We start from the raw sequence: 26,923 nt of genomic DNA, 5'->3' as shown, positions 1-26,923 counted from the left end.
AACAGGAGCAAAAGCCCAGCAGATGCAAGTTCTCCTGGTGCTCTGTACATGTTTCATTAGGAGGTCCTTGAAGGCTGCAGAATTGCTTTGCAATTTTCAAAAAAGACTTTTGAATAAGGCCTGACTGAATAACACCACATTCATGTCTCTTCACCTAAGTGAAGTGTGGCTGGCTACACAGCCACGCTGATTCACCAACAGTCTCTGGGCTGGGAGTTAAACTTTAATATGAACCAGGGGAGAAGAACTCAGGTGTAACTCAGCCACCCACGTCCTTCACCTTCCCCTCCCCTCTGGTGAGGGCAGCGCAGCAGGACAGGGAGCAGGGACGCAGCAGTAAGGACCTGCGACCCAGGGGCTGCCCCAGCGATGGAGCCCAGTGACCCACAGGGGAAAAGAGTTGCCATTGTTGGCGGTGGTCTGGTAGGAAATGCAGTTTGGCTGCTGTGTGATTGCATTTGCCAGGGAGCCGGGGCTGTGAAAGCATTGCTTGGATGTGGGGTGAATGTTTTTCTTAAAATCATTCTTCTTCCAGATGGTGGGGTGTTATGGAGGAGTTGATTGAGCTCCCACTGCAGGAGGCAGTGAGACTTGTTTGAGCAGCTAGGATTTTGTAGGAGGAGAACAGGTCTTTCCCTCAAGGGAAAGCTTTGCTGCTGAGATATCCCAGAGATGCAATGCATGTCTGTGGTGGGCACTTGCCACGGTGCGTGCAAATAAATCCTGCTGCCAGGAGTCCTTTTCTCAGCAGAAGGGGTTTGGGGAAGGTGGAGCAATGGTGCCCAGGTACACTAAATAACAGTCCTCATTTGGGCTGCCAGATTCTCCTGCCCCTTGGCTGTTTCTGGCTCTAACCAAGTCACTAACGTGAAATGCTTTGCAAGGACCAAGGCTTGGTAAACGCTAGGATAAGAGGAAATGCCTTCCTCCACCCACTTTTGTTTGGGAATGGTCTTCCTCCATCGCTGCTTGCACAGTGGTCTGACTCTAAAGGACACCATGGAGCATTGCAGCACCTAAATCTTTCTTTTGACTTTTTGGCCATTAGCTTTTTGGTCCCCATGCTGCTGGAAAAGAGTGATGACATGAGAGTCTGTAGTTTTGACCACAGACTGACTACTACTACTGAGCAATTAACGATGGAAATTAAACAAGAAAAAGACAGCCATCCATTTCAATAACAAGCAGGACATATGTGTGCTGTCCTCTTTAAGGTAACATCTTGCTTTTGCATAAGTCTAGCTTCTCCTCTTGTGTTCTTGAGGGAATGCTGCAGCACCCTGAATTCTTTCAAGGAAGATAAATATAGTCCAGAGGGAAGCAGGGAGCTTGCCTGTACAAGCTCCTGTTGTCTCTGGCTGAAGGGGTTAGCCCTGCTGCAATTACTTACTGCATGTGAACAAGCCCTGAACTTGGTATGACTTTATATGATGAGTTTTGATGGGTGACTTCTGCCTTGGAGGCTCTGCAGGCACATAAGGCGTACCAGAGGACTTCTCTCCAGGACGAAGTCCTCTAAGGTTCTTGATCAAAGGGTCTTCCTGTATAGGCTGAGCTGCACCCCCTGACCGCTGCTTTCCCTTGATGCATCTTAGTAGTGTTCTGTGATATAGCCACTATATAGCTACTAAACACTTCATCCACCATTCCTGGTCCTTCTCTTGTAGGTGGGTGCATTGAATGCCTGTTTCTTTGCTAGACGAGGTTTCTGTGTTGACGTTTATGAAGCCAGAGAAGGTAAGTTCAGCCTGATCATTACTGCTTTATTGATGTTTCTGTCCCTTTACTGATAACAGTTCTTGAAGAAGCAAAAGGGGAACTGTGTGAGCTCACTGAAACTGCAGAAAGATAATGAAATCTGAAAGCATGGCACTTTGGGGATATTCTTTTCACTCTTCCCTTCAGCTCCTGTGGTAGTGGGGGAGAATCTATTTGAAATACGTTGTCTTGTGTGGAGCAAATCCACCCTTCAGCTACTAAAATGATGCCCTTTTTTATGTTCATAGAATCATAGAATTGTTTAGGTTGGAAAAGACCTTTAAGATCATCCAGTCCAACCATTAACCTACACTACCAAGTCCACACTAAACCAGTCAAGGGTAGACTAGACTAAACCATGTACCGAAGTGCCACATCTACCCATTTTTTGAACGTTTCCAGGGATGGTGACTCCACCACCTCTCTGGGCAGCCTGCTCCAATGCTTGACTACCATTTCTGTGAAGAAATTTTTCCTACTATCCAATCTAAACCTCCCCTGGCGCAGCTTGAGCCCATTTCCTTTCGTCCTATCGCTAACTACTTGGGAGAAGAGACCAACACCCACCTCACTACAACCTCCTTTCAGGTAGTTGTAGAGAGCAATAAGGTCTCCCCTCAGCCTCCTCTTCTCCAGGCTAAACAACCCCAGTTCCCTCAGCCGCTCCTCATAAGACCTGTTCTCTAGACCCTTCACCAGCTTCGTTGCCCTTCTCTGAACATGCTCCAGCACCTCAATGTCTTTCTTGTATTGAGGGGCCCAAAACTGGACACAGTATTCCAGGTGCAGCCTCACCAACGCCGAGTACAGGGGGACAATCACCTCCCTGCTCCTGCTGGCCACACTATTCCTGATACAAGCCAGGATACTGTTGGCCTTCTTGGCCACGTGGGCACACTGCTGGCTCATGTTCAGCTGGCTGTCGACCAACACCCCCAGGTCCTTTTCAGCCAGGCAGCTTTCCAGCCACTGTTCCCCAAGCCTGTAGCGTTGCATGGGGTTGTTGCGACTGAGCCTGTAACGTTGCATGGGGTTGTTCTTGGCTTAAACACTGATTCAATCCTCACCTTTGAAAACTGGTATCCGCATGAAGAATTATAGCACAGTGCTGTTGAACCAAGCTGGGTCAGAAGTTTGGAAGCAATGGCTATTGTTAATGCTGCAGCATCTCCATTAAGGTTAAAAGGATCACTTGACTGGTAACCACTGCCATCAGTGGTGAGGAGGGCTGCTGGCAAGAGGGGCAGAAGGAGAGATGGAGTACTTTCAGGAAGCCTCCAGCTCCGCAGGGCACCAACAGAGAAATTTCTCTGCAACAGAGAAATGATGATTCAGAGTCCAAGTGCTGGCTGAAAGGGAGAGAAATCATTTGCCTTCAGTGTCTGTCAGCTGACAGACATATAAAGCCTGGGCAGAGATACCAGGCCAAGCACAGATGGGAATGACACCATGGAAAGTGAAACTCAACTTGAACATGCAGTGAAGGGAAGGAGAAGCCCCGTGTGACACATGGTCTCTGTGATAACTCTTCCTGCATGGGCAGATGTTGGGACAGGTGGTTCTGCTGCACAGCTCCCAGCTATGCACGTCCCGAATCCTGCACACAGCTCTGGGTCCCCACTGCAGAAACGAGGGGTCACAGCAGCCAGCCCCAAGGGATGCCAGCAGGGTGCAGGCTCAGAGCAAGAGCAAACGGCTTTTCACTGTGGTTTAATTTAAACTCTTTGCTGGATGTTGCATATGTTAGAAGTTTCACAGGTTCAGAAAGCCTCTGGTTGCTCTTACCTGCCTTCTGAGTTGGATGGATTTTACCACTTTGCTCCAGTTTTGGCCCATTTCTTGTGCTGAGGTGCAACCCTGAAAGCTATTGGGATGAGGCTCTGCCATACGTGCTGGCCAGACAACCTGGGAAACCTGTGTGAGGCCATTTGGAGGAGGAACAGGCCAGTACTGAGACATTTCCATCTGAACAGTGATGGAGAAGGTGACCTGCCAGTGTCCTGAAAAGCGTCAGTATGTGCGTCTCAGCAGAAGCTGCTAGGCATTCATCACTTGTCTCTCTGCTTAGAGGAGAAACGGCTCTCAGGGATAACGTGCCCTCCGGCACTGTGGGGAGCTGCCAGGATCTGGTATTCCCTTTGCAGCATTTGGCTGCAGCTGCTTCTTCCAGGCTAGAGGAGGCATGCAGGAAGCGGCCCTCAAAGCTGCTCAGCTGCCTTCCTGACAGCTGAATCCCTGCCCTCTTTGCACACAGAGTGAGAGGACAGGGACTCCCCCACCTGCTGTTGGTGCAGGGATTTTTGGGAGATGCTGCCAGCACCAGGCTGTGGTATCAGCACCTCCATAATCAACTGCTCTTTCCATGCAGATATCCGGGTGGCCAGCTTTGCCCGTGGCAGAAGCATTAACCTGGCCTTGTCCCACAGAGGACGCCAAGCCCTCCGAGCTGTGGGGATGGAAGAGCAGGTACCCTGGCAGCTTCTGTCGGTGGTGAGGTCTCTGACTTGGTGTTGACAGCCCTGTAAAATTTTCCCCAGTAACTTGGATAGCCAAATGAAAATGTATGAGCAGAGAGCATCCAATTCTGCCTGGAGTGTGTGTGTGGGGGGTGGTGCTTGGTAGTTCATGCCCTGCCCCTCAGCAACTCAGTTTTGGCCAGAAGGCCGGGCTGTGTTCCCTTCCATTTCAGATTGTGTCCAAAGGCATTCCCATGCGGGCAAGAAGGATACATACACCTTCAGGGAAGAAGTATTCCATCCCTTATGGGAAGAAGAACCAGGTACTGGTCTCATGCTGCCTCTCAGAGATGCTTTGCAAAGCACGAGGAGTCTTTGATGATGTTTGTAGCTCTGTGTGGTGGACAGCCTGGGGCTCACACTCTTAGAAAGGATGCTGTGAATGGGAAGGGGATTGCATGTCACCCCAGGTTCAGCAGGGCTGTTTGGTGAGGGTGACATTTCTCATCTGGCCATACAGAGCATACTTCAACAATGCCTCCTGAACCCCATGTTTGTTTGCCTTGCAGTACATTCTCTCTGTGGACAGAGCAAACTTAAACAGAGAGCTGCTAACAGGTAGGTTGCCAGGTCTGTTTGCAAACACTATTACACCCTGTTCACTGAGGATTTAGGGTTTGGTCTATGAACAGGAGACTTCGGGCCCCAGGCGCTCTTTGCCCATGAGTTCTGCATAACCTGGCTCTCAGAAAGCGCAAACGTGAACTAGCTGTGTTTTTAAGAAGAAAATCTGTGCTGTTTCTCTGCTGCTTGTCTGACACAAAAGGATATTCAAACAAGTCCCACCAAGGCCTTTCTGCGTGTGCAGAAATCCCTGAGGAGCAGCATTCCCTCCTTCGCCCTCGAGCGGGAGCTGCCCCAGCTCCCTGGCTCCTGGCCCTGGAGTCTGCTCCCAGAACTTCACCAGCCAAAGCAGGAGATACCTCCTCAGCCTTGCCATGGTTAGTGGCATTTTCCACAACCCCTGATTATGCAGAGACAAATAGAAATTGGAGCACTGTGGCAACGTGTGTAATCAGGCCAGGCCAAATTTCCCCAAATTTCCCATTGACTACAGGCACTGCATCCCATCCTGAAATACAATGTAGTGATGGTGGAAACAGGTCAATGGCTTATGTCATCGTGGGGAAGAAAGAAATCTTTGCAGGATTCCTTGCACTTTTTAAATAGTTTTCACCAGAGTTGACCAAGCACAGTCCTAGTGTGCCCTGCCCACTGGCCATCACTCAACACAGCAATCTTATTTTCTGTAAAGGCAAAAGTCCCTATAATTTGTGGATCCCTTGGAAATATTTTGAGGGTCACAGTACAAGCCTCTACATTTAGTTGTCTTGTCTTTTCACAGCTGCTGAGAAGTATTCCAACACTAAACTGTACTTTGGACACAAGGTCCTGGGGTGCAACACAGAGCTGGGGAAGTTAACCGTAAAAAGGTAATCCCTGTGCAAGCCTGGGATCAAGTGCTGTATTCAGATAGTTTCTGCTTAATCATTCATAAAACCTCAAACAATTGAGCAATCTCAGTTTGAAACTAGCGTGTTATTACTGAGCAGGCAAAACTCAGTGTCAGCTTTAGAAAGGAGAGACATCAAAGCAGGGTTCATGGGAGGTTGAAAATAATTTAAGCAACTCCCTAACCCCCCAGCAGCCTGGCAGTAGGCTAGGCACATGCTTGCTGACCTGTGCAGGGAATAAATGTGCCGGTCTCCATAGCACTGGTTTTCAGCGACAGATTGCTCATCAGGAAGGGCAGCTAAAGACCTTGTTTCATAGTTGTGTTAAGTTCTGGTTGTGTCCCCCCACTTGGGGATGCAGGCTCTACGAAAGAGCAGCTTTACCCCAACAGTGCCTGTTGCATTCTTGGGTAGATCTGGCAGAGTTATGTTTTTGACAACCTACAGGATAATTATTTATCCTAATGCTGAGCATCCCAGTCAGTGAAAGCCAGCCTTCCCTCACTCTAGAAGGTTAATAACAATGGAGGTAACCCTGACATTTTGCAAAAGGCAGATCCACTGTGCCCAGTGCTGCTGAGCTGGCCTGGAGTTACAGCAGGGTTGATCCAAGGGACTCTCTTGTTTTCAGATCTGACCAGCAGCCATTGGAATTCACCTACGATCTCATCGTGGGATGTGATGGAGCCTTCTCAACAGTCAGAAAGCAGTTCATGAGGCAAACACGCTTTAACTACAGTCACGAGTACATTCCTCATGGTTATATGGAGCTGACCATCCCTCCCAAGGATGCAGACGTAAGTGTGCCTTTCCTGGGGGCTGCTACCACCTTTGCAGATGTGACACCCTGCTCCCCTCTCATGGTGGCTCTGCTACAGCAGCTTTAGAGAAACTAATTTCTCACGTGGGGCTCAGCCAAGGGATTAAAACTTTCCTAGGAGAAGGCAGGCATCTCTTCCTCTTCCAGTGGTGCGGCCAATGTCTTGGTACCTGGCTGCAAAAATCCTAGAGTGCCTGCCCTGGAGCAGTGGGGTTAACTCTAGCTCTGAGAGGTCCTGGGGATACAGGAACATGTCTGTGAGGACATCAGCGATTACGAACCAGCAGATTTTTGCCCTTCTTACCTATCCTTTCCTCTAGCCCTTGCTCTGTGTCTCCCTGAAGCATCAGGTACCAGAAGGGGGCCCTGTGGTCGTTGTGTCTTCCCATGGTACAAAGGATGGGAACTGGTGTGCTGGTGTGGAGGGGAACTAGAGGCTGGGCTGGGGAAGCTGAGCAGGGCAGGCCAGGGACACAAGGTGATTTTCCTTCTCTTTCAGTTTGCCATGGAACCAAACTACCTCCATATCTGGCCGAGAAACACCTTCATGATGATTGCACTGCCTAACATGGTGATAACCCATGGCCATGCTCCCTTGGGCATGTGGGGATGAACTAGCTGTGGTGGCAGGCATGTGGCAGGGGCTGGGAGGGCTGACAAGGTGCCAGGAGGGACCCCCAGCCTGTGCCAGGTGTCCCACAGCCTGGGGGGGGTGCAGGGCAGGACCCCCAGAGCCAGCCCTACCTCACAGCACTGAGCCACTTCTCTCTGCCCATGCATTCAAGCCCACCTGAGCCCCTTCAAAACCAGCTCCCTGCAGCTGGATGTTATAAACCAGATACGGGAGTACCAGGGCAGCGTGCCAGGCCCATGCTGGCAGATCACACACTGCCTGCTTCTGCCTCCACCCTGCCTGCCCCCAGCGTGTTCAAGACCACCATGGGAAATAGGGTGGCTGGGTGCTTGTCCCCACTGCACAGGCGGGTTACTGCAATTGCCGGGTGACAAGCTGGGCACTGAGCTGCTGCTCCAGGTGCCAGGTGCTCTCTATAGCCTCTGGGCTTCTTTCTGACCTTCCTCCCTGGCTGGCAGGACAAGTCCTTCACTTGCACACTATTCATGCCCTTCGAGGAATTTGAGAAGCTCACGACAGGCGAGCAAGTGCTGGGTTTTTTCCAGACCCACTTCCCAGACGCCATCCCCCTCATCGGAGAGTAAGTGTTCCCATCTCCCCTCCTCACTCATCAACACAGTGCCACAAAGCCAGGGGATGCATGCCCACCCAGCCTTGGGGTCCTGGTGACAGAGATTCTGCTGAAGCTGGCAGGGCGAGGGGTTGTGAATGCTGTTGGGGTGGATCCCTGTGGCCTGTAGGTCTGAAGGAGGGCGAGTGAACAGACTGAGGTCTGCATTGCATCTGCAGTGGAATAGCAGTCTCAGCAGCAGGACACAGCCCCATCCTGCGTCAGTTTCTGATGGAGGCACACTGAAGCACTGCTCTGTCCCTTGGAGGCACAGCCCAGGCCCTGCCACTGCGGGAGCAAAGAGCAGATGACCTTCCGCTGCTTTTCTATTGCTGTTAAAGCTTTTGAACTCAAGGGATGGATTAGCTGTTCATAAGCCTTGTTTTTTTGATGTTAGAGGTGACTCCACTAGAGCAGATGTATGGGTTGCACACTGAAACCAGCAGCACGAAGGTAGTCCTGCTATTCAGATAACTGAGTTGCACAAATGTTGAGATTTTAGCTAACAGACTGAGAAAAGCTGGGCTTGGCAAAAATACCCAACACTGTGCTGACTAAACAAAGTCTGTCATTTATTGATTTTATGGCTAAAACAAACATCAGGGCTGTGAGACACAAGAGCAGGCAGTTCCCAGTGGTGTGCTCCTCCCTGGGCAGTAGGGACCCTCTCACTGCTGGGCAAATGGCAAAAGAGCAGCAGCACAGAGACAGAGCATCCTGCTCCTCCTGGGTGCCCTGGTGGCAATGGGGACTGGGACCAGCCTTTTCAGCACACATTCTGATGGCTGTGGCTCTGTTCAGCGTTTCCTCATTTTCCTGCAAAAGAGGGAAGCTCCCCAGCTGGTGGGAGCTCCAGCCCATGTTATTAATGCTTCTGCTTTGCAATACAGTTATCTCTTATGGGCTTTTTTTGGCTGATACAAAGGGTCTCAGGCAGTTTCCTTTCCTCTTAAGAAGACTGTATCACAGGACTTCATATAAATTTAGAAACTCAGATATCCTGTGGTATATCCTTCCTACAGTGACTGCCATCCACCACTGCTCCCAGTAAGAGGACTGAGATGTCAATGACACTCTTATGGTCAAATTGTGTGCAGAGCTTAAAACCTGCAAACAAAATATTTGGTCCAGAGGGAAAGTTAATGAAATAGGTTTTCTGGCTTCCACATTTTTCCCAGCACAAATGTCCTAGTAGAATAGGCTTGGGTTTTGCATCTCAACGTTGACAGCCCCCATACCCCTGGCTTCCTGAGCTTGGATGTGGCATGACTTGCTCTTCTTGTCTCTTGTGGTCCCACAAGTGAATTATCTATTGTTTTGCCTGAAGGCGCGAGCTGAAGCATGATTACTTCTTGCTGCCAGCCCAGGCCATGATATCTGTGAAGTGCTCCTCTTACCACCTTGCTTCCCGGTGCGTGCTGATGGGAGATGCTGCGCATGCTGTTGTGCCCTTCTATGGACAGGGCATGAATGCAGTAAGTTCATGGCTGGCCCTGGGCTGTGTCATTCAGGCCTCCACTCTTTTCACCCAGAAATGCCTGGTTTCAGAGGGTAGCTCCATAGAGTTCATGGGCTGGCCTGTCCCACACTCTGATGTCCTCTGCATCAGCAGGTGTTGAACTCCCCTCAAGCACCTGGTGGCTCACTAGGACCCAGCTGTCCTCTGGGGAGAACAGGGAATGGTGCAGTGGTGCCACCTTCCCATGGGGCAGAGGACTGTGTGGGACAGGGGTCCAGCAGGGCAGCCCCAGGCTGCTGGGAAAGGCACCCCCTGGATTTCTCTGGAAGACTGCTGGCAGAGTGGCCTGGAGCAAGACTCTTGCTCTGAAGCTGTGGTCAGTGGGGCCGTGCGCGTGCAAACACCTACACTAGCTAAGCATCCGTGAGGGCACATCTTGTGAACGCATGGTTCCTTCTGTCTATTTACCCTCTAATTTTCCTCCCAGGGCTTTGAGGATTGTCTAGTCTTTGATGAAATAATGGATCAGTTCCACAATGACCTTGGTAAGTGAGCTGGCCAGGGAGGAGCAAGAGCAGAGGAGGATCCCTCTGCAGCTGAAGGCAGCTGGATACCTTGCTGGGGAGCTGCCCATGAGCTGCCACTTTCTTCTCGCAGGTGCCTGCCTCCCCGAGTTCTCCAGGCTGAGGGTGCCAGATGACCACGCTATCTCAGATTTAGCCATGTACAACTACATAGAGGTAGGCAAGCTGCACACAGACTTGTGGTCCTGTGGTCCATGCACACAGCAGCACCCCGTTAGGATGCACACAGTGGGCAGGGGCTCTGGCAAGACTCTGATTGGGCTCTCACCCCAGCAGACTTTAGCCTAAGAGTTCCTTGGGAATGCCACTGGGGCTGGGGAGGCTCTGCTCCCTGCAGTGACCCCCATAACAGGCAGTGGAAGAGCTAGCAAAATGCAGGGGGCTCTGCCAAGATGCCCTGCAAAGGGGTGATGATTACTCTGTCGCAGATGCGTGAGCATGTGAATTCAACATGGTTCATTTTCCGGAAGCACGTAGACAACTTCCTCCACACCCTCATGCCTTCCACCATTGTCCCGCTGTACACCATGGTAAGGCCGCCACCTTGCTGTCCACTGCCTGAGCCGCTGCAAATTCCTCCTGGCTGGCTTTGAGATGGTGATGTGCTCCTGCAACCCTCGCAGGTGACCTTCACCAGAATTCGCTACCATGAGGCACTTCAGCGCTGGAAATGGCAGAACAAGGTTGGTCAGTGGTGGTGCCCATCCTCCCCATGCCATGAACCTTGTGAGCATCCTGCATGCTGGCACTGCTCAGCTGCAGGGAGGGAGCTTTGGTGGTGGAATATTGCTAGGTGGGTGCAGGTGCAAAGACTTGGTGCTGCAGGGTAGGAGCAAACCTCTGATGACGCTAGGGTTTCTCTTTGACACTTGCAGATAATTAATCGAGGGCTCTTTGTCATGGCGGCAGCAGGACTGTGTGGCACCTACCTGCTCATAAAGCGGCTGGCACGGGACTCAGACTTCTGCATGGAAAACTTGTGGGGCTGGTCCCATTATCTCAAGAATATTGGAAATTTTCCCTTTGGCACACAAGTAGCCTAAATGTAAGGGGAGATCCTGGTTGTAATAAAAGTGAAGGCATGGGCTGTTGGCTCAGCTGGATGATGTTGTTTCTTTTGGGATGTGGCCTGGCAGCTCCTGTAACCACTCCGCCTTCTACCCTCCCAGCAGCGGTTGTGGTCCTTCTCCCTCTCCCCAGCTGAGAATGTATCTCTGCCTCATCTCAGCAGCCTTGTCTCAAGTGAGGCAGTGTGTCATGGGCTGGGTGCAGGTTTTGTGTGCAGTAACGGGGCGGGGGGGTGGGGTGTATGTCCTCCCAGCCAGCAGGACAGCCACTTGAACTGGTCAGGGTGTTGCAGCCTGTACTGCTGACTTCTGCTCTTACCAAAATCAAGTCAATAACTTGACGTGAAAATCAGCCGGCTTTCTCCCTACCCCAAGTCAAAGAAAATATGGTTCAGTTATTCTTGGTGGAAATTAAACAACTTTAAGAAAGGATGTTCTGGGGCGGTGCTTGAAGCCTGGAGAAAGGGCCATTCCGCACCTGGCTGAGAAATACTTCTGACTTTTGCAAGCAGGTGTCCACAGAGGGACCACCAAGCCTTTGGGCTAAAGCAAGACCAGGGGCCTGAAGGACCCTCCTAGCTCACTGTTTTCCCTCTGGGCTTTTGCATGTGCCCTAGCATATAGTTCTGTCTAACGCAATTACTGATCATATTTCTTTTTGAAAAAGTCTGGATCCCTCACTGATTTTTCTCTAATTGTCCTCCAAAGCATGTATGTGGTTGTACTTGCACTGCACACACCACACCAGCAGTAAGACCTGCAGCTGCTGGCAGGGGAGATAGTCTCTTCATGTTCAAGTAACAACAACCTCTGCCTTGGTCCCTGGCAATGGGCACTGCATTCAAGACCCAGAGCCCTAACGGGTGCCTCTGGTGTCTTTGTGCAGCCAGGCACAAGGTGCATGGGACCTACACTGAGTTGGGGGGTCCTTGTGCCAAAAATAGCTGCAGGCTGGGAGAGTACTGGGGGAAATATCAGACACACTTTCCTTCGTCTTACCTTCCCCTAGACCTTCACAGTTGCTGTTGAAGAACACCAAAATGGCCCAGGTTAACTCCTGATCTGACGTGGTGCAGCCACTCTTCTTGAAGATGGTTTACATATAGCTGCCAGCAGATGGTCAGGGACAAGAACTGGTTTGCATCATTTAGCAAGTAGTTTTTGGCTTGCAGGGGAGCACCTTTCAGGACGTAGATGGCAAATTAGTGTAGAAGACAGTTTGTTTCTCTGTCCAGCATCTTTCCCCATCTATGGGAGATGCTGGCAGCAATGATAGGATTTTGCTGTAGTTTCTCCAATGAATGCCTCAGCTGCTGCCCTTGCACTAGATGCTTAGCAGGACAGATGTATTTACTTTATATATTAATTTTTATTAACATTAAACCTGTTCAAAGAGCAAATGGATGTAACTTGTACTGCTATTTCACAGGAATGACCCCACAACATAAGAGCAATTTGCTGCGCATGGTTTGGAAAAGTGCTGAGCTGGAGATGCTCTGGGTACTGCTGGGACTTTTGCACATCTGGCCCTTGGTATGTCTGATGTGCTTGCAGAGCAGGGAGAAGAGCCCTGGGGGTGGCGGGGAAGAAGCTGTGGCTGAGCTCTGAGCTGCAGGCAATGTTTCACATGTTTCATAGTTCAAACAGTTGCTCCTTTGCCTCTTTGTCATACAGAGGGCTCAAGGCCTGGTGGAGGTAAGCCAAGTTTGCAGGAGCCCAAGTAGAACCATGCCCGAGGTAGGTCTGAGAGGGGAGCAACACTGGGGAGCAGCTGATGATTTGGAAAAAGATTCTGTGCATGTTCCCCAGCTGCTCTTCCTCCCCAGCTACAGGTGCTCACTAGCCCTTAGGGCCCATCACTTCACTGCAATCTCCAGAGCAGACCGCCAGCCTGGAGAACCCTCCACATCCAGCTCAGCAGCAAGTGCTTTAGAAACTAGTGCAAACGTAATGGTGGAGACCAGTGCAGCAGGGGAAGGCATGGAGCAGCCTGGGAGCAGAATCTGCTAGAGCAGAAGGGAAATGGCAGTTTTGAAATACCAGCTCCAAATCAAAGTTGGAAGCACTCTGTGCACTCAGCTGGTTTTGGGGCTTGGTGTCCAAAGCTCCTACCAGAAAGCAAAGCTAGTATCAAGAGCTAAGATGGTCAGTAACCGGTATGGGAGCTGTTGTGTGTGCCCACTGGTGAGACCTGCTCTGCAGTCCCATCCACAGCAAAGCTGCGGCTGTTCCCTTCTCCCAGCTCCACTAACCCAACTGTCAAGCGCTGGCACCAGGAGACAGGCATGGTGCAGCCCCTCAGCCAGCGCCTGGCAAGCTGGTAGCCTCTTGGAAGAAGGGAACAAACCAACAGGATAAAGAATGGGAGGTGGGAGCCTTAGTTTGAGATTTCCTTAGCTTGGCATTTCCTTATTTAATGGTGGGTCCTAGCACTGCCGGGCGTTGCTCCACTTCATTGCCCATTGAACCTGGGGTTCACGACTGTGGTGGTGGCACTCTTGAAGAGGGGGTTATCAGCCTGGAGGGAGAGAGGTGAGAGACCTGTGTTGTTGTGCTGTATTGGATTTTCAGTGGAGTGTTACCCACTCCACCCCTCCCAATGTCAATGGTGCAGACAGTGTTGGCACAAGAGCCCACAGGCTGCTTTAGCCCGCTTGCAAAATCCAGCCAGGCTGCGAAACCAGCCAGTGGGGAGGGTTCAGGTCTGCCATGGCTGCCTCTGGAGATTTTTTCCCCTCCAGGTGTCCCCACCACACGTATGTGAGTGTCCCAGCACACCCCCCCACCACAGATGGGCTCTCTTACGTCGTTCCACTTGGCCTTGGACTTCTCCTTCTCGAACCGGCGGTATTCCCGGCGGTCAAACAGCTCTGTCAAGAGCCGCCAGATCAGCAGGAGCACCAGGCCAATGAGGGCCACACCAGCGACAGTGCTTCCCACAATCAGCGCGATGTTGGGAGGCTCTGGGCACTCTGCAGGGCAGACAGCATCTGGCTGCAGTCCCCAGCAAGGCCACCATGGCAGAGCTGGCAGCCTGCCTGCAGAGGGGTAGGAGGACCAGGGCTGGGGTACCTTTGTTAGGATCAACAGTGACAGTATAAATCTCCTTGCCATCCTCCTGGACCATGCGGAAGGAGATCCAGCAGTTGTGGGAGTCCTTCTCCCTGCACTGCCTTATCTCTCCTTTCAACTTCTCAGCCACCTGGATGTTGGGGCAGGCCTGGGAGCAGTTCTTCTCAAAGGGGCCGCTCTGGAAAGCCTTGCACTCCATGCAGGACCTGCAAAACAGGCGGCCACAGCTCACCTCTTCAGGGGTGGAGGTCCTCTCACCTGGCTTTGACCATGGCTGGGCTCTGCCCAAGCACAGGCAGGGCTTGCCTGTGCCTGCCCAGGAGGTGGGGGGGATCCCTGCCCCACCCATGCCATCTCCACACGTGTCACTCACACATATCTGCCACAGGGCGAGGGGCAGCCGGGGCACTCCTGGCACAAGGGGGGCTGGTAGCCCCCCCAGCACTGGCAGCGGTTGCAGTGGCAGGTCCCACGGTGGCTGCACTCGTTGCCGCGGTCATTCAAGCAGCCGTCTGTTGACTTCCTGCACTGGCAGGCGCTGCCCTGGTACTCGGGCGTGCACTTGCACTCCCCGCAGTCACATTTCCCGCGGTCTGCAGGGGAAGACCCTTCAGACCAGGATCCTACAGGGAGCCAGGTCGTCCTCCTTCTGCCCATGCTTGGAGAGCATCACCCACCCTGCAGTCTCCATGCCACCCTCCATGGGATGGTCAAGGAGGTCCTGCAGGCTGGTGCGGTGGGACCCAGGACCCCCAAACCCACCCACTTGGATTTTGGCAGGGGAAGGCAGTACCTCCCTGGGGATTTAATCATTCTAAGCAGTGCCCCGGTGGAGAACCCATCACGCAAACGCATCACCTTTGCCGCCACAGAGGGCGCCGTCGTGAAACTCGCAGTTCATGTTGTCGCACTCGCAGAAGGTGCCGTAGATCTGCTTGCCAGGCACATCGCTGGTGTGGCAGATGCACTGCCCGCACACACAGTCCCCCAGCCCTGAGCAGATGACTGAGCTGTTGTCTTTCCGGCAGCTGCCCTCCAGCTCTTTGCTGGTCTTGCCTTTGGTTTCGCACTCGCAGTTCTTCCCCGTGTAGCCCAAATTGCAGCTGCCATTAATGGAGAGGAGCAAGCACAGGTCAGCGGCCACAAGAAATGCTGTGGGACATGTGTGGGGCCCAGCCCTCAGCCAAAGTGGAGTAAATCTGGGACAGCCTTGCTGAAACCCAACCACAGTGTGTTGGTGCTAACTCTGTGCTGGAGCAAGGCCACTGATCTGGAGGAAACCTCAGAAACACTGCTCTCCCCACTGGTCATATTTACAACACCAAACAGTTGCCCAGAAATCATTGTTATATTTATAATTTCCAAAGCCTTGCCAATGAGATCTGAGTGTTTCCTGAGGAAACCCAGTCTTTTCCTCTGCCTGTCACTGAGGGGCCATGAAGCAATAATTGCACTTAAACACCTGCAAAGTGGGATTTTTAGAGATTTCTACAGAAATCTGTGTCTGCTTGATGGGTGGGTTGGTGGATGGTTGAAGCGTTGGATGGATGGGTGGGTAGTTGGATAGATGGGTGAGTGGATGGATGCCCTTAGGAAAGCAGCAAAGACTCCACCAACAGAAGAGAGAGCTCATTGTGTCCCCTGGCTCCATGAATGTAAACCACCTCTCTGAATAAGAAAATTGGTGCAAAGCTGCAGAGCCAGGCCATGACTGATCACCATGTGTAGACCCCTCTGCTGAGCCCTCACCCGGCCCCACGTTCTCCAGGTGGAATAACCAAGCCCACCACACAGCTGCCCTCGGCTTGGCCCAATGGCTCTCTCCCAGCAGCAGCATTTGAAATAGTGTTTTTGGGGGACAGCACATACCTGCAGATCCCACAGACAATGCTGCCTTTCCCACTGCAGGCAGTTGGGTCGGGCTGCTCATTGCAGTTGCAGTTGCAGTTGCTGTCCAGGTGGACGGTGAGGGTGTCTGTGAAGCCCAATGGCCGGATGGTGAAGGACTGGCTTTTGATGCACTCCTTGGCCGTGATCTTCACTTTGAAGGTGACCTAGAAAGTGCAGAGTGAGAAAGGGAAGGGCCAGAGGCTGTCATGTAGCTTCAGCAATCAGAGGGTGGTATCGGCCCTAGGCTGAACTTATGCACATCCAGCGCAGTGGAGGATTCCCCCATCACACAGCATTTTGGACACTCTTGGCATTAAACTCATGTAAACAGAAGGCCTGGAACAACAGGCTAGGTTCCTGCCATTAAACAGGATGGGCATCAGGAACATTGCAAGCTGCGGGGGAATGTACCTCATCATTGATCTTGACGTTGTCACACTGTCCTCTCGCTTCATCCGAAACAACCTTGTCCTTACTGCATATGGAGTCATATTTGACATCCAGGACATCCGGCAGAGTGGAATGGTCCAGAATGATCCGTGAGGAGAGGTTCTGTGGGGAAACAGTGGAGAAAGTGCCATCAGTCCAAGAGGAGACCGAAGCAAAGGGGTATGGGGTTGCAGGTCAGGGCTTCCCCCCAGCCCAGGGGATAGGGGCAGGGAGCACCCCAAGCTGGGGTCTCAGTTGCGTGGGGTAGTTCTGGAAAGGCAGGTGGTAGCATTGGAGAGGCAGGAACATCTTGCTTGGTGTGGGCAGAGGGACTTGGCATGTCCTGTCCTCAAAGCCCTGATCCCAGCTGCTCTCTGATGGTGAGGACAATGGGAATCTTTCCCTGCTCCAAGCCCTGCGAGACAGGTGAAACACAGCCTCCTCCAGCACTTACATTGTAGGCCACCTGGATGAGTTCAATGATGTTGCTAGAGTCCTCGTTCAGCTCTCCCACCGCTGACTTTGGGATCATCTCACTGAGTTTCTGCCAATGGAGAGCAGAGATGAGCCATCCCCTCCATGTGACAGTGGAGCAGGGGACAGCAGCAGCAGGACATGCACAGCTGTTTCTGTCCTCCTGGGGAGGGTCAGGAGGCTCCTGGAGCATCTGAAGTCTCCTTACCTTGTAAACATCCACCATCTTACTGGTGACAGCAAAAATGGGCTGAATGTTGTTTTCAGCAAGTTTCTGGACCAGCTGGCCCACAGACGGGTAGTCCTAGGTGGGGAGAGGGACACCGTGCTCAGTGTGATCTCCCACACCAGCAGAAGGGTGGACAGTTTGGATTTCACAGCCCAAATTATGGTGATTATGATGACCCTGTGGTCTTAGCAACAGGCTTTTTATGTGTCTTTTTTCTTCTGCCTGGGGGAGTGAGGCTGAGGGTGCAGAGCCACCGAGCAGCCCCCAGTTACTTACAAACTCATTGCTCTTTTTGTACATGTTGTCCTCCAAGTGGCACTGGCCATCGTTGGGGGTCAGGATGGCCCCAAGCTTGCCGTCGCCAGCGAAGTGGAAGCCATCATCGGTAGCATACACCAGCAAGCGGGTCACATTGCGCCAGCCGATCAAGTCCTGCAAAGTGGCATAGAGACCTGTCCCTGAGCAGGGCTGGGAGGATGGTGCCAGCAGGCATGGTACAGCCCTTGCCAAAGCATGGCAAGTCTCATGTCAGCCACAGTGTGGGGCAGGTGGCACAGAGGAGGTGGTTTACAGGAGATCACAGTCAGGAGACTAAGGTAAGATGCTCTTTTGTACCCTTCCAGAGTAACCTGCCCCGCTTCTGAGTCAGGACTTATACATGATGGGCTTCCAGAGCCCACCTGGAGAGGGGCAGAGCCACCTCCTGAGGGACAGTACGTGCGCACAGGTCGCAGCCCTCACGCCTGCCCACACCTGCTGGCAGCAGGGCAGATGCGGGAACTCACCCCGCACACTGCTGCCTGCATCATGGCATCCAGCCCTCCCTCTGGGGCATCCAGGTTCCCTGAGATAAACTGCTTCCCCACTTCACTCTCAAACTTCTTGGCGTTGTCAGTCAGTGAGAGGATGTGCTTGAAGGCGAAGGGAGGCTGGCATTGCTTGTCCTTGTTGGGGCAGGGGTTCTGCAGCTTCTCAGGGTGTGTGTTCACAAAAGGCAGCACCGTCTTGTCCACAAAGGAGCCAAACCCTAGGGCATCCAGGACCACAGTGTCAGGGGCAGGGGCAGGGGCAGGCAGGGACCGGCAGGCATCCCTGTGACACAGGGCATGGACAATCTGCTGGTTGCAGTGTATGTGTCCATGTCCCTTGCCCTGGCACACTCTCCAGCCTGGCAGAGGACAGGTCACACTGCCGCTGCCTGCACCCTGCTCCAGCCCCGTGGCTCTTCCCAGCAGCAAACAGCTGTGCCGGGGCCCATGCTGGAGACAGGCTCACCTATGCGGCGAGAAGGGGTGGTGCTCTCCAGCGCCCTGAGAAGCTCCCCTCCCAGCTTCTTCACCTTCTCCAGATCATCCAGCATGGAGTAGGAAAGGTCCATGAGGTAGTAGAGATCAATGGGGTACCCCGTGGCGCGGCGAAACTTCACCTCAAATACAGCTGGCTGGCCTGCGGGATTGGGACACTGGGATCAGCTGCTGTGCTGTGGCTCACATCTCACCCCATCGCCCACCCCCACTGGGATCCTCCTCTCTTTCAGAAGAAAAGAGGAGGAAATGTGGGCTGTGACATGCCGCTGCATCCCAGCTGAGCCTGGGGGGCAAGCAGAAGTGCATTGGAAATGCCAGGCAGACCATACCTATCCTCAGTTTCAGGTGCACCTCCTGGGGTGTCAGCTGTATGTCGTTGCTTAAGGGACTGTCCTGTGTCCTTGTAATGTTGTTGACTGGAAACTCAATCTCGTTGTGTGGGCATCCCCTCTGCTGCAGCTGCTCAATGGTGTCGCAGCGGATGGAGTCTGGCTCGCCGGCTTTGGTGAAACTCTGTGTTGCAACATCATCAGGAAAAAAATTAGAGGAGCAGGAGGTGAACAGGCTTCTTACAAGATGACCCAGTTCCCACACCAGGTCTCCAGGGTATTGATGTAGAAAGGAAGGCTGAAGGATCCTGTCTATCAGATCCCTCCTGGCCCCACACACCATGTAGGACATGTAACACTCCCATGATGCAGTCTCCCCGCTCCACCGCAGGCAGAACCAGGCAGGCAGGGTGACCATCCTGCTACCTGTTAGCTGACTACTGGGACCCGACAGCACAAGAGGCTATGTGGACCTACCGGCTTCTTGCACCAGGCGCAGCCGGGACCAGACTGGATGCAGTCCTTGCATGTGCCCACCTTGATCTTGGGACACTCCATAGCAAAGGCTGAAACAGAGAGAAGACAGAGTTGGTGTGGGGGGGCCTTGGGGGAGGCCAGTCTGCAGCAGCAGCAGCCATGGGGTGCTCTGACACCCAGCACAGGGCACCCATGCTGTTCTGAGCCGACCCTGCCTACAAAACCCGTGCTGGGAGCCCTGGCAAGGTCCTCACCTGCCTCACTGTCCCTCAGCTGGGGAGCATGTGGGTTGAGTTATGTGGTATCAAGTTAACTCCAGATACCAGGAAATGTAGGATCTGGCCCTTGCACATCTCTGAATGCCACATTCCCACCACTGTTGGGCAGCATGTGGGTTCCTCCCCCATTTCACTGCCCACGTAAGGTGCCGGCGGGGGAAGGCAGCGAGGAAGGGCAGGTTGGGCTCACCTGTCATCACTAGCAGCAGCACCAAGGTCACCGCTGACAGCTGGTCATGCGACATTTTCTGCAAGACAAAAAGCATCCCTGTGACTGCCTGGTGCATGGCAGCCGCAGAGAAGGGAACCCTGGAACCCTATAGAAAGTGACTGCAGAGGATGGTGGCCCCAGGGTGACATGCCCTTCCCACAGCCATCCCACTGCAGGCAGAGCCTGACAGCATGACTCTGCTGCAGCCCCAGGAGGCGGGCAGCCAGGGCCAGGGCAGCCACCCTGGGTGTGTGGGCTGACTCAGGATGGGTGCTGGTGTGCTCTTACAAAAATAAGTTGGTTTCCGGTAAATACAGCTTTTGGACTAAATGTGGAAGTCAGCAGAGCGGGAACTTGCACTGTATCGCTATGCATTCAGCTGAACTGCTGCAAAGCTTGATGAAGTGTTAGCCTGACTCTTCGACCTATATGATTATGTCTATGTAACACTGGAAAATGTCAAGCACTGCATTTAGTTTTTACTAGCTGTGAGTTTTTTCAGCTTCTGTGTCAAGCTATGTTTGCATGAAACTGGAATAAAAATTAACAAAAGGACCATTTCTATTAATAAACTAGCAAGGCATGCTTAGATACATGGGAAAAAAAGTCTATTACCATTTGCTTTACATTTAACTGATTCATCAAGGAAATTAAGTATTTCATGTAGTGAATTAATATAAGTTTTCCTGCTGAGGGTTTCCAACAAACAAGGGTTTCCAATGTCACAAGACGGGTGACCAACATCCTAGGAGAGCCACAGTCCTGTCTCCAAGGGAAGCGGAGAGGCTGGCTCACAGTGCATGGTGAGGTCCAGCCTGCCAGTGTGGCAACCATCAGGCTGGCTCTTACACAGTGTGAGAGGAAGAAGGACGGGGTGTTGGAGTCAGACCCACATAGGAAGGGGGGCCAGGACATGATGCCATGGGTGGAGGCTCTGACCCCGGGGCTGGGGAGGTGGCTGCACATTTCTTACTGGTGTATAGGGAAGGACTCCCAGCACATCATCCAAACCCCACAAGCACTTGCTATCCTCAGTTACACCAGCATTTCAGAGCATGACAGAGACCCTGTTCTTCACAAGCATGTTCTCACAGTGCTTGTTCTAGCTGTTCACACTACTCGCTTCTTGCCCCAGAAGATCTGGAGATCTTCTGATCCCAGAAACTTATGCCATCCATAAAGTTGGCTAAATCACTCTTAGGGAGTGATTTTTCAGTGTTCTTTCAGTGGTGTCAATGAGATCATGTTAATGAGTGCCATCATTTCTCATAATGCCTTCGCCCCAGCATGGTCCTGGAGCAAAACCCAACAGAGTCATGGCCTTGCAACATGGAGGCACATGGGGAAGTGAGAAAAGAGGAATTTGTTAAGAGAGGAAAAAAGACTAAGAAAGCATGAAGGAACAACAAACATTGCCCTTTTTAGCAATATTAGACACAGCATCTGAAAAACAGGTCATTGGTTTTGAAATAGCTCTGATGCTATCCTGAGCAAGAAAACAACTACTCCCTGGCTCCTGCCACTTGGCACAAAGTGCCATCATGCCCTCCTGTGAACCTGCTGAATTAACAGCTCAGAGTCAAATGGAAGCGAGAAAACAAGGGAAACCTTCAAAAGGCACTGAGGCCAGGTTAGTATGTAGGGCTGCTCAGATCCCCTTCTGAGATGTCAGGATGTCCTTTCTTAGCTTGTCAGCCTCTGTAAGATACCAGACAAGCAAGAGATGACACTGGTCAGCCTCGAAAGAAGGTCTGGTCTCCTCCTGAGGGCAGAAAGAAGGTCTAAGTAGATCAATGGGTGTCATTGCAGTGACATTTGCACAGTGAGGTTTGGTGCCCAGCTGTAGTATGGACTCAGAGATGCAGCAGGACTGCTAAGGCTGCTTGCCACCATTGCTTATGGTCATCTGGATGTGAGGGTCTGCAGCCTTGGGAACCCTACCCTGCCCTGGAGCCAGCCTCACTGGCAGAGCTCCAGCAGCCTTGCTACCGCATGGCTGCACAGGCAACAAGAGGTGCCTCTGTGGTCACGTGGTCAAACCCGCACAGTGACATGGCCCAGGAGCTCACTCTGCCATGTCTAGCCCAAGGCCATCCTGTGGTGGGTGGACAGAGTCCTCTTCACAAAGACATCTTCTGCAAGACCCTCTCCACCACCACAGTCCACCTTGGTAAGTTTTTAAAGGCATTGTTTATCATCATAGCTGCAACGTCCCATCCTGCATGATCCGCACTTGCTGTGTTTAGCTGGCCCAACACATTTTTGTCACCTCCAAATTCTGCCAGCACTGAGCTTGCAGACAACAGGTGAAAACTCTTAAAGTATATAAAAAAAGAAAAAGGTCTTAACGGTAAAAGCTCTTAACAAGGCAGGGTGGACACCAGATCCCTGTTGGACCCTGCTGGGTGCATCTGGCTGGGAAATGACTTTGATCACTCATTTGGGCTGTGGCGCCCTGTGCCTGGGATGCACCTGGTGGCCTGTGCCAGCCCAACCTGAGAGGTCTTCCAAGAGCAACATCACAATCCGAGGCACACCTAGCTCTTTCATGACCACATTAGCTGTACTCTTAGCTGTATTCACGATCTTAATTTGTTCTTGATCACTGCTTGCATCTTCTTTGCCACATGTATCTAATTAATTAGTAGTGCCCTGGAGATGCTGTAAACAGTGTGAGCTCATATTTCTGCAAACCCATTGAAAAACTGGGGCCAGGGAAGCAGGCTCTTGCCCAGCAAGAGCTGCCGCTGCCAGCAGGAGGGAAGAGCCTCTCTTGCCCTCATTTCCTGTAGCACTCAGCTGATGAACACCCCAGGTACGTGCCTAATTAGGATCCAGCTTTTCTACAAGCTAGAACTTCCCACATAGGCAGTGGGGACCAAATCCACAGGCTCTATGAGCTCCTGCCATCCCACCTGCCCAATGTTTCCAAGTGTTTAACTCCTGCTGCCATGCCAAGGCATGGGACAGTGATGGGGTGGACAGAGGCTTTGGGAGCTCCTCATCCTTGCTGGAGGTTAGAGGTTCCTGCTTACAGGCTCATCTCATAAAATAGAGCAAGTTTCCAATCAAAACTGGATTTAAAAAAGCTCCCAAACTCCAGAAATAAAGTGGGAAGCTCAACACATGCCCAACTCTGGCTGCTATTGAGTTTTGTAATGTAGCGTTCATTTTGTGGGCTGGGTTTGGATGCCTTTCTAATCCCCAAAGTAATTTCTTTCCTGTCGCAAGAATGTAAAGCACACCCTGATACTAGGGGAGAACAGCAGAAGAAAGCTCACCCTGTCTTTTCTTTTGGTGTGGAGGGAAATTATTCATTGGTATGTGGGTTGGTTAGTGTATACGTGATGTAGGGTGACTTTCATAGAGAACAAATGTGGGTTCTGCTTTTGTCCGCCTCCTTACAGTGTTCAGGGAGGGGCAAGCAGGTTTTCAGTCTGACTGTCTGCATAAGCAGGGCCCAGACATGGGCCTCAGCAGTGTCTTCTCCAATCCCCTTGGTGATCCCTTTGGCTCAGTCCTGGACTTACACTGCCACCACCAGTCCTTGGTGCTCTTCTCCTGGGTGTGCTCTGCCTGGGATTTTGGTTTTTTTCCTCTTTTTCATAAATTAAGCTAAGCAGAGGGATGCACGCAGTCCATCCTCCTGCCCTGGTGTGAAGGAGCAGAACTGCAGAGTTTTACAACCACCTTCATCCCAGGGTGGGGAGCGGGGTACCAAGACCGAGTGCCCTGGCTAGTAGCAGGGCACGTTGCCACCAGGCTCTGCTCCCTGGCCAGGGCTGCATGGTGGCATCAGGGGTAGAAGGCTGCACCCCAGAACCAGGGTCGTCCTTGGCCCTGAGCTCTGATCTTCTCACCACATGCCTCGGGTGGCTCAGGACTGGGACTCTGCTTCACCAGGGGCCCTTTGCAGAAGCCACCAGGGTATTCCATCTATGGAATATCTCTCGCTTGCTGTATGTTATACACCTGGCATGGCTCAGGCAGGGAAAGATGCTCCTGAAGGGTATCCGAGCCAGAAAATGTGAAGGTGGCCTTGGGGAAGGTGCATGAGGAAAGGGCTGGGTGATGTCCTGTGTGTGGGCAGGGAGCAGAGCTGGGGCACACCAACCTCTCAGGGTGCTGGGCATGCTGGGAGGTGTCAATGGGATGGAGCAGGCTGCTGTGCAGCATGGAGGAGCGAGTTGGGATTTATAAATAGGGCTGAAGGGGAAGTGTTGATGCTAGTGGTGATCTCGTTGCTATAAATAAGAGGAGCATTCGACAGCAGAGACAGGTCTTGCAGTCTGTTAGCCACAACTCCCCTTCAGCGCTTTGCTAAACATCTGTTTTCTTGCAAAATGGGAGGACACGATCTCGTGCCCAGTATGCTGGGAGGACTCCTAGGGTGTTTGCACCATTCACCTGCAATGGTGAGGTGCCACTAGTGTCAGTGCTTGTGCCTTGGTGGCCCTGGGTGCTTCCCCCATGCTCCCAAGCATCCCTGACGCTGTGTCACCATCATGCTGTGACAGAGATGCCGGATATCACACCCAGCAGCGCTGCTCCTTTCCTCCCAACTCTGGCTGGTCCCAGACCCCGTGCACAGGTGGTAAACGAGTGGAGCAGGGTACAGCAAGGATGGGAGACTGGTTGTCACTTGGCTTGTGGCCATTTCTTCCATCACTTTGTTGTGTGATGCAGATAGTTCCCATCAAGGCAGATGGCCATACACAGGGCTGCCCTCTGGCTAAGACCCCCTCCATACAGAGTATCATACTCAGTGTGTGTGTGTATACATATTTTTATATATTTTTATATATATATAAAATTTACAGAAAAATATAAAATATATATGAATATAAATATATAAAAGTATTTTTATACATACATTTATATATAAAATAATATACATATTCCCATGTCCTACTATAGGAAATATATATACATTTTATATGTATTTCCTTCCAGCAGCCTCCAGTTCCTGCAGGGGATGGGTGTGTGGGATGAGCACTCTCCCATGTGCACTAAAATGCCTGGCCTGTGCTGTCCCTTGGCTCTCAGTGCTGAAGTCCATTGGTGCTCTTGGGACCCTCGCCATGCCCTGAGAGGCCAGGGATTTGTGCTGTTGTGTGTAGCCTGGGATTTTTAAGAGCAGAGAAGCCATTTCTTGTGGCTGATCTCCAGTGGGCATCAGCCCCTGGCCGATCGCAGCAGGGATGCTGTGATGGCTGCTGGGTTTGCAGAGATGCAGGACAGAGTCCTGGGGCTGAGCAGGGACCCAGGGACCTGCCCGAGGGCACAGCCCATCCCCTGGAGCTGGCAGAGCTCATGCTTTGTGGGAGCAAAGGAGGGATCCCCTGTCACCACCAGCCCTGTCATGACTCGAGTATGTCTTTCTCTGAGAAAATAAACCACTCTGCACCACACTCTCCAGCACGCTGAGATGGCTTTTGATTGAAACAGAACCAGGATGAGGACAGAAAAAGTGCAAAACCACCATGTGAAGCAGGATGTGACAGCTGTGACAGGAAAATGCACCATTTAAAGCCTTCCCACACCTCGCAGAAGCTGTGCTGGCTGCAGGGCGCAATGCCTTTGCAAGTGTTCACATGTTCGTTTTTCACCTGCCTGGGAGGCTGGGAGCTGGGGCCGCAGCATTGGAAAAAGCATCAAAAACAGATGCCAGGCTGTTTTCCCTGACACCTGGGGTGTGCCCCACATTTTGCCTGCATCTGAGAGCCATGAAGATTTTGGGAAGGACCTGCTCTCCCCAGGGTTAGCTTCTCTACAGTCTCTCCTGCCTTCCTTGCCACTGCCATCCCCACCACCCTCACGTTACGCCACCACACCGGTTCCCTCTTCCCCTCTGAGCCATCACATCCTGCAGCTGGCAGTGGGTGCTTGTACAGGATCCCATGAGGAAGACGGGGGTCCCAGGAGGGGAGCCGGCACAGCCCCCAACCCTGGTGCTTGCCTGGTGCTGCCAGCTGGGCATGCAGCCAGCACTGCTCTCCTCGGTGCCATGTGTGAGGATGCAGGGGGAGCACGCTGCACCCTCTCTGCTCTGATTTCCAGGCCCACAGGGCAGCGAGGAAAGGGTTGTATGGGGTCTGACACCTTCCCCCAAGTAACCACCTGCAGTTCCAGGCTTAATCCTACCTCCGAAAGCAAAAACATTACAGACCAGGCAAGCTGCCTTTGCAAAGGTTGCGTAGACTGACCGCTGCGCCATGCTGCACATGGCAGGGACCCTGCACTGAGCTCCCTGAAGCCCATCTAAGGACTTGAGCAGCAGGAGGTTAGATCAGGAATTATAAAAGAAATTCACTGAAAACACCAGAGCTATGAAACCACCTTGTTGCCCGGCTGCCTCCCCGCGCCACCGCCCCCCTCCCCCCCCCGAAAGGAGGAACAGAAGCAAAGAAAATGGAGATACTGTACTCACCTCACGTCAAGCCCTCTCCTCCGTCCCGTGCTTGGGCTGGGATGAGGATGGTCTCAATGTCTCAGGCTTGGCTGGGTAAAGCAACTGGGCATCGGGAGCTCTGCGACGCACCCCAATCCTTCCTTCCTATTTCTGTCTTACAGTCGGCTGGGGCAGAAAGGAGGAAGTCAGAGCGGCGGCTGTGGGAGGGTGTGTTCCCCCCCAAAACCCAACCAGCCCTGCTCATGCTGGCCAAAGCCCTGCCAAAGCATCCTGCCCTGCAGGGCTGGGGCTAATCTCCTCCCTGGGCTACTCTGGGGGGTCTGCAGCCCTCCCACTGCACCCAGGAAAGGGACCCTACGCAAAACCCGCCCTTTTTGCCCCACTTCTAACCTTTCACAGCACAGCTGGGGGCCAGCCCATTCACCCAGCAGGCGAATAAAGCTGGTAGTGGGGGAAACTGGTTGCTTTGGGAGCTATTGGTAGCCCCTGGGTGCAGAGAAGATGGGGAGCTGGGTTCCCTCAGACTCTGAAATTTTTGTGTTGGGGCTGGCTGCTGGTGTAGTGAGGCCTCCTCACTTGGCAGAGGATGCCAGTGCCATTCTCACTGTGGCACTGCTCAGGGCTGTGGGATTTTTTTTTAAGCAGCCTTCAAATTTTGTTGTGCAGGCTGCAATAACTCCTCCCAATGCACCCGCAACAGTTATTTCCCCGAGTAGAGAGGAACCGGCTCCTGGCAATTATCTCTTAACCTCTTTAGGGCACTAAAGTGAAAAAAAGTTGTTTAGAAAATGTACAGGATTGTAAATTTTTTATAAAGATAATTAATGTGAAGCTTTCGTTAATTGCTTTGTAGGTTCCCCTTCCAGCAAACTAATGCTGAGTGACCACGGTGCATTCATTATAAGACACCGAT

At 52.3% G+C, this 26,923-nt stretch overlaps 2 protein-coding genes across 3 annotated transcripts; one reads left to right on the top strand and one right to left on the bottom strand.

Annotated features, from left to right (window-relative positions):
* Positions 1–369: 369 nt before the first annotated feature.
* Positions 370–10,878, top strand: KMO (kynurenine 3-monooxygenase). The gene is made up of 15 exons (XM_075710308.1): positions 370–423; positions 1,668–1,737; positions 4,127–4,224; positions 4,448–4,537; positions 4,784–4,832; positions 5,620–5,707; positions 6,360–6,525; positions 7,048–7,119; positions 7,641–7,762; positions 9,120–9,267; positions 9,739–9,796; positions 9,909–9,991; positions 10,264–10,365; positions 10,459–10,518; positions 10,711–10,878. The coding sequence occupies exons 1-15, from the start codon at positions 370–372 to the stop codon at positions 10,876–10,878; spliced, it is 1,428 nt and encodes a 475-aa protein (XP_075566423.1).
* On the bottom strand, positions 10,343–26,125 carry ITGB2 (integrin subunit beta 2). Of its 2 annotated transcripts, none has more exons than XM_075710306.1 (17): positions 26,029–26,125; positions 19,578–19,635; positions 19,110–19,198; positions 18,633–18,816; positions 18,272–18,442; positions 17,782–18,023; positions 17,273–17,428; positions 16,976–17,071; positions 16,748–16,837; positions 16,276–16,416; positions 15,844–16,028; positions 14,833–15,077; positions 14,348–14,567; positions 13,975–14,180; positions 13,708–13,874; positions 11,902–13,420; positions 10,343–10,499 (listed from the first exon to the last, which is right to left on the bottom strand). In XM_075710306.1, the coding sequence occupies exons 2-16, from the start codon at positions 19,630–19,632 to the stop codon at positions 13,355–13,357; spliced, it is 2,313 nt and encodes a 770-aa protein (XP_075566421.1). In that variant the 5' UTR covers positions 19,633–19,635; positions 26,029–26,125; the 3' UTR covers positions 10,343–10,499; positions 11,902–13,354. The 2 variants fall into 2 exon arrangements, with proteins under 2 accessions (XP_075566421.1, XP_075566422.1); XM_075710307.1 differs by lacking the exon at positions 10,343–10,499 and adding an exon at positions 10,846–10,874.
* Between the last annotated feature and the right edge of the window lie 798 nt (positions 26,126–26,923).

The sequence above is a fragment of the Pelecanus crispus genome, chromosome 5 (genome assembly GCF_030463565.1).
Source record: "Pelecanus crispus isolate bPelCri1 chromosome 5, bPelCri1.pri, whole genome shotgun sequence".
Taxonomy (NCBI): Eukaryota; Metazoa; Chordata; class Aves; order Pelecaniformes; family Pelecanidae; genus Pelecanus; species Pelecanus crispus.
Note: the sequence above shows the minus strand (reverse complement) of the source record. Positions and strands in the feature narration are given on the sequence as shown.